This window comes from Fukomys damarensis, unplaced genomic scaffold (assembly GCF_012274545.1).
Source record: "Fukomys damarensis isolate Sample0158 unplaced genomic scaffold, DMR_v1.0_HiC HiC_scaffold_26, whole genome shotgun sequence".
Classification (NCBI taxonomy): Eukaryota; Metazoa; Chordata; class Mammalia; order Rodentia; family Bathyergidae; genus Fukomys; species Fukomys damarensis.
In genome coordinates this window covers 26,038,072-26,051,931 of record NW_022900938.1, presented here as the reverse complement: position 1 = coordinate 26,051,931, position 13,860 = coordinate 26,038,072, and the positions used below count along the sequence as shown (strand labels likewise).

Here is a 13,860-nt window from a genome sequence, read left to right as displayed (position 1 = left end):
ATGGATTTTCTTCATAGGAACGGTGTGTTCATTATTCAACATTTGCAGAAGGACTACCGAGCTTATTATGATTTTCTAAATTTTATGTCCAATGTTGGAGATCCCAGGAACATCTTTTCTATTTATTTTCCACTTTGGTTTCAACTTAATCAGACAGTTGGAACTAAGATGATATGGGTAGCAGTCATTGGGGATTGGTTCAATCTTATATTTAAATGGTAAGATTTCTGTTTTGTTTCCTTTTCCCTAAAAACCTCTTAAACTTGTTGCTTCAGCTCAAATTTCAGATGTGTATAATTTAACTTGGAACATCTTTCAAACATACTACTTAATATAAAAATCAAAACTAGATGTCTAAATAGAAATTACAAAACCTCATAACATTTTCTGATTAACCGAGAAGTTCATTAAATGAGCAGCATCATTATGAATAAGTTGATGCTTTCAGAGATCACTTTGATATTTTCTAAGTACCGAAAGCACCCAGAGGACATGTCTTACAAGGAAAAAGTCCCTATGTTTATGGGACAGAAGGGTGCTGAAACCCCTAATGACTACCATCCTCTACAGTGAGTGAAAGACCAGAACCCAAGTAACTTCAGAATCTTTTAATTATGAGCTTTCCTCATCAACTTTCTATTTAAGTCATTTTATAGAAGACAATAGTCCCCAACTAAGTAATAATTGTGTGTTTAAATATAATAAATGAATATTTATATTTTTTCAATACAGGATATTATTTGGTCATCGGCCTTACTGGTGGGTTCAAGAAACTCAGATTTGCCCAAATCACTCAAGCCCATGCCTTGAACAGTTCCCTACTACCTGTGAAACAGGTCCAGGTAAGCAATTAAAGTAGCCTAAAGTTACTGAAGACTTTGCAACAGACAGTCATTGTGTATGATTATCATCCCATAATGGTAAGGACATTATATAGAGTATTAACAAAAATGTCACGAGTGAGGATGCTAAATGTTCATAAGCATCAAAATTGCTAATCAGAGAGAAGATTTATGAATAATGAAATTCCATTTTGCTGCTGGTACATGGGTAGGTTGGGAGAATACTCCCCAAATGAGTTTATAATTTAGCATTTACTTTTTGGAAGACTGTAATGACTTGATACTACAACAAAGAGAAAAACAAAACAAATTGCCAAAGAACTATATTAAGGTCCTAGAAGTGTTGACTTATCTCCTGTTCAGCAAGTTTTAAAGTTATGATAGGTCTCCCAAGAAGCTCATGAATGAGAGAACAGACACAATTTTCATAAGAAGGGGAAGGTCTTCCCAATATTACTGTTTCAGGTAAATACAATCTCTATTCTTAGAACAATTTTTTCTCTCTCATATGTGTGATATATACATAGGCTTCTTGGAACACTTCCTTCTTGTTATAAATAATATTCTGAATAAGAAATTTAAGACTATAAAGAGAAGGACTGGGATGTAGCTCAGTGGCAGAGTGCTCACTGAGGATGTCCAAGGCCCTGCGTTTGAGCCCCAGCACCTCCAACAGCAAAAGAAAGATTGCAAAAAGGTTATTTGAAATGTATATAAAAGAAAATTACATGTTTTAATTCATGTGTTTTATTGTATCTCACCAGGTACATAGTATAAAATTCTTGCCATTTGAAATCTTTTGAAAATAGCCCTGAATATAGTGAATGTATGTCTTCTGAGGCATTTTCTGGATGTCCTTTTTGCTCCCATAAAATATACGTATGTCTGTTATATCACTTATCATACTATACTATAATTCCATTATTATAATCTGGCTGCCTAGACTCTGTGCCTCATCAGGGCAGGGGCGACATGTATTTTTATCTTTGTGAAATTAATGTGATGAATGAATACATGAATTTATTGGTGGATAATCTTGGAGATAACTCAGATTTTGTTTTGGTCTGTTCTAGCACTTCCTAGCATTTATTCTGTCCTCTGGTGTGTGTGTGTGTGTGTGTGTGTGTGTGTGTGTGTGTGTGTGTGGAGAGAGAGAGAGAGAGAGATATTCTATATTTACCCTTGGAGACATACATACAATTCTCTTAGGTATACAAAAGCTTTTGAAAATTCCTATAGATTGGGAACAGCTTTGTCTTCATATAACAAAAGGGAGACTAGTGTCTTGTTTTTTTCAAAGACAGACTGTGTTTAACCAGAATGAATGTCTAGTAAGGGAAAAATCAGGGACAACATCAAAGTACAGTGATTAAAAGTAAAACCAAGCAGCATGGAAGAGACATTCTGGGATTAGAGAGGCTACCTGATTTTTCTGTGGGGTTTAATGTCCCCTCTCCAGCTTCTCCTCACTCCTGCTGCTTAACAAAGATTCTCACTGCAGTGACCACAAGTTAGGCATACAGATAGCTGCTTGGGCACAGCTGTCATTTCTAAGTCAGTCAGTAAACCACAAACCTAGCCATGCTATTCTTTAGAATCTGACTTTTCAGCCAGAGGAAAATAAACTGATTCAAGATCCAAATAAATACTTTAATGTTCTTTCAATTAAAAACAATAAGGTATGAAGAATGAGTAGTGTTGTGTTGGACTTTGGTGCAAAAGCCTAAGTTCTTAGCTATCCTGCAATATATAGACTTCTGGAATTCAATGAACTTGAAAACCTAGAAGAAATATTTTTGAAATAGCATTTACTCAATTTTCTTTATTTTTACCTGCTTCCTTAACATTACATTTTAGTACATGTGCTGCCAAAGTAAGTACCTAAACATTACATATTGTCAATATCCTGTGGGTTTTTTCCTGAGTTATTTGTAATTCTTGTGGCAATCCAACTGTTGTCATGTCCATTTCTGACCTTGATATTTAATTAACCATCTTTCAAATGGATGCTACTTGTTGCAGGAAGTCCCTCTGGCCACGCAATGGGTTCATCGTGTGTGTGGTATGTCATGGTAACGGCTGCCCTGAGCCACTCTGTCGGTCGGATGGATAAGTTCTCTGTCACTCTGCACAGGTCAGCTTGGCTCCAGTGTCTGTAGCGTTGGAATTAACATCTTTGAACACAGTCTCTTCTAAGAATTCATTTTAGTGTATATTTAGTTGTTGAATAAAATGTGCTTATGCTGTTCTATCATAGCCAAAGTAGCAGAGTGAATAGGGAATTAATATCTTGCTTTAAGATAATGTCCTAATTAGCTCATCGCTATTGCCACTTTAGAATAGAGTTGGAAATGTTTAACTGACTAATGACTTGCTAAATGTGCCTTTCGGTTTCCAAAATTCAATTCTTATTTTGGTAGCTCCTCCTAAATAAATCATCTAAAATTTTGTAAGAAAAAAAATTTTTGTGTGCAAGTTCTCCTGCTTTAAGATTAACTGGAAGTTTTAAGAATCATCATTCCCTTTGAATGCATCATTTTTGTGGCAAAATTATGTTTTCTACTTTAAACAGCCCATGCTTTTTAGAGCAATACATGTATTCTAGCTTTAATGACTTTTTAATTAAAAACATAGAAGCAAACTTAAATTTGAATGTTAGTAGACAATGTTAGGAAATTTCTTAATGTTTAGAAAGGCACAGCACTTTAAGATCACTCATGATTTGTAGGAATTGAGGCATTTCCTTCTCCCCTGAAACCTTTTTTAAAAATCCTTAGTCCCACTTTAGGTATAAATTATTAGGCTACCTAAGATGTGTCAGTGAAGCCTACAAAATAACTAAGACATACCATTTTATATAAGGTCTTTTAAATTAAAACATTTCAAGATCTACCACATATTTTGCTTTTTAAAGTAGTATTGAAGAATATAAGAAACAAGTCTCTGTAGTTTATTCCTTTTTTCAATTAACATTATTTCCTTTAAAATAGGAAAGTTCCTTTAAAAATTCTTACAGCTCCGTTTTTATTTTTATGACAGCAAGATTTCCTCCATCTGTAAAAACTTGAGTACCTTTTTACTTACTCCTTTTTATTTGTCCATGTGGATAGCCCCTGCCTACTTCCTCTTTGATATTCTCATGTCTGTTCATTGCTCAGTCTTTATGTAAATTTGGTCTGGTTATCAGGGATCAACCATTAAGGATTCCTAAAATTCTATACTTTTAACTTTTTTTGAGTGACAAGCATTGTTTGCATTTTAATATTTTTATAAATATTTTGCACACTGCTGCTTTGAAATGAAAGTAATAACCTATTTCCTTGTTCCTTACTCTCTGTATCTCAAAAAACAAGGAACCAGAACTTTTTGAGAAGTTGCCCTGGATAGAATGCTCATTCTCTTCCTATTTAAAGGGTAGTTGCTTCTCCAGTGTGTTTTCTTCAAACAAAGAAATTCTGAGAGAAGAAGGTAAAGAGAAAGTACCAATGATATTGGTCTGTCCTTGATATTATTGCCTCGAAAATTCCCCAAATGCTTTTCCTTTAAAACAGTTTTCCTTATTTCAAAGACATTGAATTGGTTCCTTTTTGGCATTTCTTAAAATCTCAGGAGACAGTGCCAGTTAAATTTAACATATGAAGAAATGTAGAAACCGCTGTTGAAGTGTCTGAATCCCATGGAGCACATGAACACATTTTGGAGAAAAGACTAGAATCCTGTTCTGTCATAGCTTGAAGATTCCTCTGGTGTCACCCCCACTCCCTTTTTATGAGTGAAACAGTCTGTTTGCATTTTACACTTGTACGTATTCTTCCATTGTAGACTGACCTGGTCATTTCTTTGGAGTCTTTTTTGGTTGATACAAATCAGTGTCTGCATCTCCAGAGTATTCATAGCAACACATTTTCCTCATCAAGTTATCCTTGGAGTAATTGGTGGTAAATATGATCACTTATCTTCAGTTGCATCATTTGAAAAGTTTTACTTTGCTTTCTTGTGTCAGTTTCTCTTCGGTAATCACTTCCAATTTCAGAGGCCGTTCTATTTAGCCACTGATGCTAAATGCTACCCTAGGAGCTTAGATGTTCTACACACTTCTCATAGCCTCCACATACACAATGACACAGTTTCACCCAATGATACAGATGCATAACTGTGTAGTGCAATGGGCTTCTCTGACATGTGACTACAGCAAAGGCCAACTCCTGAAGCTCCCTGCAGCCATGGCACTTGTGCCTTGGTTTGGGAGACTTAATAACCTTGAAACCTGCCATCAAGACATCTCTCTGAAACATCTGAGGTGGCTATTGCATGGCTGGATTTCATTTAGCATTCCTGAGCTGTGTTTACCATGACTGAGTTTCTGATGTTCAGCCCCATGTACCTTGCAAAAGCTCTCTAAACTAATGGGTTGTGACAACTGAAATATTAATTGCAGGACCGTAGATTATTCTGCCTATAAAGTGGGTTGTCACTCAGTGACGCCAACTCTTGCCTGATCCCTATGAAACAATACGGATAGTTAAAAAAACCGTGAGGCAAATTGTGTTCTCAGTTAATGCCTAAAAAAGTATTTAGGAAATTGACAGAACGTAGATGTCAAAGCCCTTTGCCATTGAAAATTATAGCTAAATTACTTAATGCAAAAGGTACCATTCCTGTGGGCCTCAAGAAATCATAAGTGTCTCCTTCCAATCCCCAGGCATGCTGGTGGCAGAGGCCTTTGAACACACTCCAAGCATCCACACGGCCAGCTTGAGCACATACCTGAAGACCAATCTCTTCCTCTTCCTGTTTGCATTTGGCTTTTACCTGCTTCTCAGACTACTCGACATTGATCTGCTATGGTCTGTGCCCATAGCCAAAAAATGGTGTGCCAACCCAGACTGGATCCATATTGACACCACACCTTTTGCTGGACTTGTGAGAAACCTTGGGGTCCTCTTTGGCTTGGGGTTTGCAATCAACTCAGAAATGTTCCTTTTGAGCTGCCGAGGGGAAAATGGCTATAAGCCAAGCTTCCGGGTGCTCTGTGCCATGACCTCACTGACCACACTGCAGCTCTACCACTTCATCAAGATCCCAACTCACACAGAGCATTTATTTTACATGCTGTCTTTCTGTAAGAGTGCATCCATCCCATTGACTGTGGTTGCTCTGATTCCCTACTGTATACATATGTTAATGAAACCAAATGAAAAGAAGATTAAATAGAGTTGCACAGAGAGTTAGTGCTCTCTGGCCCCAGGATCACCCTCTCCATCCACCCATAAACCACAGAGGAAGAAGAAGCTGGAGCACATCACATCAGAGGCAGCAAAATGGCGGCTCCAGCCCCACCCCACCCCACATAAATTTAGTTTGGCCTTCACGGTGTTGTTGCTGATGTATTTTAAATTAGCATGTAAAAACCAGAATATCTCACAAAAAAAGTCTGAATGTCTCTACTTTCTTGAAAAATCTGACCATAGGGCAACACAGGGCCTGCCTTTCGCCAGAGGCATTGGATGGGAACTGAGTCCTGATGGCTTTAATAGAAGGCAGACACTCTCCGTTTTGTCACAATCATCATCTCCCAGCAGAATCCTTAGTGTCAGACATCGTTATCATCTTAAGGCTTAGCTGCTGCTGGTTTTTATGGGCATCACAGTCAAATCCAATCCCCTCAATTATTAGATAAGGAAACGGCTGTCCATTCGGGTCCAACAACTCCCCTGTACTCCTACCATGTGAGAATAGGAATTAGAACCCAAGTCTTCTGAAGTACATTTCCATTGCACTCTGTCTTGTTTCTCCATGTTTAAAAATTAAGTATCATTAAGAAAAAATGCTTCTACTCCTCTATGATGATTACCATATATGACAGCTATTTCCCCAGAAATGTCATCAAAATTCTACACTCAGTTTAACTTATATCCTGCATACAGAGTCCTGATGGGGCCAGCATGATAAACACACATAAACATATTCAGGGGAGAGGACCGAGCCAGGCTCTCATCTGGACACAAACCTCCTAAATCCTGCTCTCTGCTTCATAGTTGTGCTTGTCAATATTTCAATAAATACATTCTTCCCTATGACATCCTCATTTTTTATTTTTAGAAGCCAATTTTTCAAAACTATGAAAATCAAATGCCTTCTTTGAATTCATGCTCCAATTCAGGAATACTTTTAAATACTTGCATCTGTTAGTTGGATTGATCTCTATGGATACTGAGCTCTGATAGAAATCTACAACTTTACTTTAGAAAATAATTAATTATAGGCTATTAACCTTATGCTAACAATTTCTCAGTAAGATTTTTTTTTCCCTTATTGGATATAGTGGCTCTGGAGTTTAATTTGGTAACTGTGTCACTCCAGTCAAGCACAAAGATTTTGAGTTTGATTTTGCTACTTATATTAGTGACCTGTGATCCACCACAATGTTTAATGTAACCCTTCTCAAAAATATCAGTAGGTGAATTATTTCAGATGATGATATATTAAATAACCCATAAATATTTATGAAAACATAACCATTCAAGGGAATGATATCTGACAGGATATTAGTTATGCAGAATAAAATTTCCAAAAACTAAAGTAATTATTGGGCCTTTTTCCAAATCTATTTATGGATCATGTGCTTTTGCTTTTACAAAACATATTTAATACCTTTCTTTTTAAAAGGTAAGTAAGGTAAGCCTTTGAATTCAGCCAGTGAATTTAAAGGCTAGCTGCTTCCCACAGGAGAAGGCTTGAAAAGCCTGTTTCCTCACCAGTCAGCCCACATGCGGCCTCCTGTCTGAGTGCACTTGTGACCTTCTGCAGAAGTAAACTTTAAACTTTGCCTCCTCAAAAAAGAAAAAAGAAGTAGTTGTTTCCTAAGCAAAAAGCTGAGGGATAAAGAGAGATGATCTTAAGAATAATTTGTGTCACGTTGACAGGACAGTGGGGTAAGAGAAGTAGCACAGGATGATTCTTGTTCATTTCTCTGATACCCTCTGTCACTTCAGTCCCTCAGCCCCGTCTCCTTCCTCACACTGCCCTCTAAGAGCCCTTTTAAAGTCTCCTATAAAGTTAGTACTGTTCTTTTTATTCTGTTTTGTGTTTTTTGGTGTGGGGAGTCAGACCCAGGGCCTCACGTACAACAGGCAAGTGCTCTGCTGCTGAGTGCATCTTGCACAGTCCCCCAGCCCAGTACAGTCTCAGCCTGCTCTCCTGAGGCCTGAGCAGAGCAGGGCATTGGTAGCTAGAAATTCTGTCGCTGTGCTTGGCTGTACCATGAATCCCATCTTAGTTCCCACAGGGAGGCTCTCTTCGGCTGCCACACACTGCTGTCTTTGGGGTGACAGGGGACCCTCAGATAGGGAATAGAATGAGGTACAGGCTCGTTTTCTTTACTTGATCTCCATCCACTCTACCCCTATCTGCCAGAAAGCCCACAGAGACCTCAAGAGGAGATTTTTCTTTCTACTCCAGTTACAGGCTCCTAGAGACACCCATATGTGGTGCTATTGAAACTGCTTTGGAGAGTGTGCCTGCCTTCGATACTGATGGATACGACTCTTCTACTTCCAATTTGTTTGTCAGTCATAGGTGGAATTGAGCTCATTTGATTCACTATTACTATACCCCTATATTCAAAAGGTCTACACATCTACATACTTAGGAGAAAAATGTCAGTCTCACGAGCTTTCAGGATAAGAAACTCTAGACAACTGACTGACTTGAGAAATTGTCCAATCAAACACACATTTGAAAGCAAATGCAAAAGAATTTATTATTGCTGAAGCTAGCTATCAAGAAGGATGTTGAAGCCGGGCATGGTGGTGCATGCCTGTAATCCCAGTACTCAGGAGGCTGAGGCAGGAGGATCACTGTGAGTTCGAGACCAGCCTGGGCTGCATACTGAGTTCCAGGTCAGTCTCAACTACATAGTGAGACACTGTCTTAAAAAAAAGAAGAAGAAGAAGGATGTTGATATGTTGGTTATCTTTCTCTTAACAGCCTATCTCTACTTGTTTTCCCATTACAGAAGGACAATGTTTCAATGTCATAAGGTATTCTTGAAAGTCAAAGTTACATCCCTTAAATATTATGTACTCAGAATTTACAAATAAATTTTAAATTGAATTGGTACATTTACATTAAAAACTTTTCATAGAAGAAAAAGTAAAAAATATGGGGATGAAGAGTATGATTCACTTCATAATTATACTAAAACTGTATTTCCCTGTAATTTCAATTGGAACTTTTCATAATGAAGGAGATGTTGTATATTTTTGCTGGTCAGTACAGTAGCCTCCAGCCTATGTGGCTATTGAGCTCTTAAAATGTAGCTAATGCAACTGAAGGGCTGTATTATGAAACTTATTTTACTTCTAATTAGTTTAAATTTACTTAGTCATCTGCATCTAGTGGCTACTAAACTGTACATTACAAATCAAATTTCACAATGTTCTTCCTTAAAAACAAAACAATATGTTTTTAAAATTTCGTCTATCCCAAATTCCAGCAAGTTTAGCTGAATCAGTACTAACTGCTCTAAGAAGCTAAAGGGAGATTCTGCCGAATTTTCCAGAGGGACTGTACAGATCTGGGGTTCTCTGTGCAGCTCCCTTTTCTCTGTCTCTGTCCTATGAGCTCTAGCCACCTTGGTCACCATAGACTCACCTCTGAGTTTGGGTCCCCCCTTCCTGCGCTGTGTTCTGGTCCTAGAAACATGAGGGCCTCAAAGCCGGGTAGAGTTTTACACAATACCCATGACCACATACTGGATGGTGGGAGGACTTCTTGAGCAAGTCTTGCTGTTGTTCCAAGTTTAGTGTTCACATATGTCTGACACCAGAGCTTCTATAGCTGTTCACAAACTGTTCACAAAAAGATCACTACAGTTCAGGGATCCTGGAGGATTTTACCCTCAAGAGCAGTGTGTCTTAGCCCATTAGGAAACTGCAAACTGCTTTCTAGAGGAATATTTGGACCCTAGTGTTGCTAAGAAACTAGGGTGGTTTTCCTAACCCTTCCCTTCCCTTCTCTTTAATATTTCATATGACCATTTCACTTCAAAGGCGAGGTAGTAGTATTTGTTCATTTTGGTTTTCTTTAAAAGAAAGTTAACAGTTGGAAAAAATCTGGAGGAGAAAGCAACTATGAGAAAATTGTAAGGATCAGAAGTACTCCCTGAGAAGCTGTGCAAAGGACAAATGCAGTTTATGTCAAATAAGAGGCTGGTTTGGTGAGGAGCACTAATTACTGTCTTTGCTATCCTTTGATGGAGATCGCAGTAATGAATTAGAAGAAATCACATCTTATTTCTTTTGGCAGCACAGAAGTGATTGCTCTAAAAGGAGAAAATTCAAAGATTGAGGTTATAAAGGTTAGCATGAAGCCAATTAACTTTCTCCTGGTTTGAGCTTTTAAATTTCTTAGAATCTTTTCTTTTTCCTCTAGCATTTTGCCATGTAATTTCTGAAGAAAAGCTGTGACGTTTTCCCCAAAGGACAGTATGTCCTGGATGAACTGCCAGAATATAGGAGGAAGAATGAACGAATATCAGCTGCTTTGGTCCCACTGAATAGCATCTGTGGTGCAGACCAAGAGCTGCCAGGAGAGTGATTAGATTAGAAGTGGCTACCGCTGCCCTTTCCCCTTTAATAGCCATAAAGAGGCGTGGATTGATTGACAGCTACAGTTGCAGCTATCCTGGATGCCCCACACCCAAACCTGGGAGGTAGCTACCCCAACCACAGTGGGCTTGAACTTGAACCAAGCAGTAGAATTGAATTTGAACCAATGAGTAGGGTTGAATCAGAAGACTTAAACTAATTTGGAGCAATCAACAGGCTGAATTTGGACTGATCACATGTCTGTTGCTATTCAAACAGCGTTCCTCTCACTTTCCTCTGGTTAGTCTAGGAAGGCTATCTTTTACCTTGAACTTCCTGCACTGCAGCATGTGCCCTGTCCCAATAGTACCTGATTCCAGTGGGTCTCCTGTAGTGTGAGGTTAGAAAATCCTATAAATCCACTCGGGATTCTTTATGGGCTTCATGTGGACAGAGCAGTCCCACGTTTAAAAAGTCATTATAAAAACCTGTTAGACTGATGTCCTGTTTTCCTTGTTGGTGAAACAAAATACTTGACACCTGAGGAGAGATTTATTTTGGCTCACAGTTTGTAGAGGTTTCAATCTGTAGTCAGCCTTCTCCAAGGCAGAATGGTGTGGCGGAAAGGCCTAGATGGAGGACGACTGCTCATCGCGTGGGGAAGCAGAGAGAGGTCAAGGAGGAGTCAGGAAGAGAGAAAGATCCTTCCTTGCCACGCCCACGGTGACCTGCCTCTCCTTGTTAGACCCCACTATTTCCAACAGACCCCGCCTTTCAACAGCAAGCTAGCTATAAATCCCTGTGATCCAATCTCCTTCAGGAGGCCCACCTATGAGTGCAGGAGGCTCTTCCAGGGACATCCAGATATAAACTCTAACACTTGAAGTGCTCCAGAGCCCAGCGACTGGAAGTGTTATCAGTGTCTGGCATTAACTGGCATGGACTTGTGATTTTGTTTGGCAGTATCCAGCAGTGCCAGCATGTAAGGGTGGCAGAAGCCTGCAGCAACAGTTGCCGACCTAGGGTCCTCTGCTGTAACACTAAGCAGTGAAAGCCATGGGCACTCAAAGCGTGGAACTGCTACTAGAGCTGCACTTTGCAGATCTGTGATTTTTATATGAACAGAGCAAAAGAGCACTCGGCTGAATGGCAATAGCCATACCTCAACCCTTTTCTGGTGCAGTCCCAAAGGAGGACTGAACCCCTTCCCTGAGATGATCTAGGTATTGTGATGAAGAGAGGTCCTATGTATGCCTAGGAAGGAGACCCAGCCCCTAGTGAAGATCTCTCTTTTGGCTCTCTTCTATACTTGTACATCCTCAGTCAATCACAGCTCACTCCTATTGAGAGTTGATCCCCCCTCCCCAGGATTTAGGGTTTGTTTTAGTAACAAAATTGGCCAAACTGGCATCTGTGCCCACATCCCATGCTTTTAATGGAATTTCCTACATGAGGGCAGCATATCCACCCATCTTTGCCTTTCATAGACATGACTCTTCCCCTCCAGTTCAGGAATTCTGGGTCAAAAACATTAGACTCTTCAGATCTCTTTTTCTCATTATCATTCCAAACTCTGCCTTCTTACAATTTTTTTTTTAAGTGAAAGAAATGGTGGAGCCCTTGCCATCCTTCTACATGAAGATTACAATGGCCTAGCAAAGAGAAAGTAAATGCTCCCTTCTGAGTTTTGAAATATGACATCCTTTCAGTAGGGCTGGCTCATGAAGAGGTCCGCTTGTGGATCCCAAAGAGCATCAAAATGCTTGGGGCTGGGGCTGAGAGGGGAAGATGTCAGCAAACCCAAAGACAATAGATGTACAGATGACTGCATGAGTTTTAGCAACCAGCAGCCTGGACTAAAGTCATCAGTGTTACATTCTAGTTTGGATCTGCTCTCTGACTCCAGAAAGCCCTTTAACATTGGTGGCCTGAGATTATTAAATCCTCCACTGAGGGGCTTTGTAAAGGCTAAAATTCATTCTAGCTATAACATTCTGCAACTCTAAGGGTCTCATTCAACCAAATTTAATATGTTCTGGCTCTCCCTTTGAGTCGTTTTATTTGCTCTTTGTGATGCTCTGTCTTCATGAAAGACTTTCAGGGGGGTTGTTTCTATGAAGAGGAGCAAAAAAGGCATGGAAAATGATATTGTTTTAATTTTAGTTGCATGCAATGAACAAAGCTGCAAATTCTATAAAGGACTGCACTCCATTTTGAAATTTACTACTGTATTATAATTTTTGATCTATATTTTTCAATCAGTATTTAATTCCAACTAGAATTTAAATTTTATAGCTATGAAAGAGGTGCATAGAGATGTGAAATAATTCAACTGATGTAATAGGGCAAAATTATTAGCATGAGAATATTCATAGACATTCTGCTTACCAATTGTGCAACAGTGGTTCTATAATTAAATTATCAATTCCATTTCCTCCCTCTGAACATCCTAAAGTGGAAATTCTTGCTGGAAAAGATAATGAGCAGATATAGATAATAATAGGCTAAGTGAGAAGAAGGAAACTTTGCTTTGTGGGAAATGGGGTTGGAGGTGTTTAAGAAACTATATTGTGTGAGGAAAGTGACAAGTTTGAAATAGGCTTTTCGGTAAGTCTGTTGTGCACTAATTATTGATCTCTCAGAGATGTGAAGATAAAGTTGCCATTTTAACCCTTTGTGGCTGTTCAAATATGCTTCTTGAGTGCAATACAATTCTGAAAGAGGTAAATGATACCCAAATTTTTTAGGACAACCATGATAAATGAAAATTAGAAATATAGTTGTTAACTTATAAAAGCTTCTCTGGCTCAAATAGGGCTTTCTTTCCTAATTCTCACCTGACATTTATCAGATGCTTGAGATGCAAGGATGAGCTCATAAATGGCCCTGCAGATTCCCACAGGTTCCAGCCTCATCTGCTGCAGCTGTGGGTGGGCTTCAGGGAGACCTGCAAGTGGGCTTGGAAGAACTGGATTGAGGCTGCACCTGGCTGGAAGTTAACTTTTCAAAATTAATTCTCTTCTGGAACCACTCTCTTTTCAACTCTGATTATATTCTGCCAATGGAATCCAGATTGTTCCTCGTCTAACCCCAATTTGTCATGGAAAGATGCAAAAGCATGATCATCATAGTCATAACACACCAAATGCATATTAGTAGCTTCCTTTATTTAGAGCACAGGATGTAGAATGATCCTGGAAAACCACTAGAGTTAGCAACAAGGACTTCGAACTTCCTCTCCATAGCAGAGATATTTGAAAAAAAGATGGATTCTTTCTTTAAATACATTTTTTGGAATATTTTGGGATATAGAAGTCATATTTGAAGGTCATCTAAGTACACATAGATACTTCAACATTACATTATTTTCTGTATACTTTGTTTCGGTATTTTTACTAATAAAAATTTAACTGTATCTGTGAAGAGTA

General features: G+C 38.8%; 1 protein-coding gene across 2 annotated transcripts; it reads left to right on the top strand.

The window, feature by feature from the left end:
- Window positions 1-6,135, top strand: G6pc2 (glucose-6-phosphatase catalytic subunit 2). 2 transcript variants are annotated; one of them, XM_033756398.1, is made up of 5 exons: window positions 1-218; window positions 733-842; window positions 2,865-2,976; window positions 4,665-4,780; window positions 5,545-6,135. In XM_033756398.1, exons 1-5 carry the CDS (start codon window positions 1-3, stop codon window positions 6,054-6,056), a joined length of 1,068 nt encoding a protein of 355 aa, XP_033612289.1. In that variant the 3' UTR covers window positions 6,057-6,135. The 2 variants fall into 2 exon arrangements, with proteins under 2 accessions (XP_033612289.1, XP_010605231.1); XM_010606929.2 differs by lacking the exon at window positions 4,665-4,780 and having other exon boundaries at window positions 5,545-5,633.
- Window positions 6,136-13,860: the final 7,725 nt, after the last annotated feature.

What these genes read in the sequence shown, in the direction of transcription:
- G6pc2 (XM_033756398.1), top strand. Translation starts at nt 1, where the DNA reads ATGGATTTTCTTCATAGGAACGGTGTGTTCATTATTCAACATTTGCAG. An exon ending in TACCTGTGAAACAGGTCCAG is followed by an intron (nt 843 to 2,864) that starts GTAAGCAATTAA and finishes TACTTGTTGCAG; the next exon opens with GAAGTCCCTCTGGCCACGCA. An exon ending in TTCTCTGTCACTCTGCACAG is followed by an intron (nt 2,977 to 4,664) that starts GTCAGCTTGGCT and finishes CTTCCATTGTAG; the next exon opens with ACTGACCTGGTCATTTCTTT.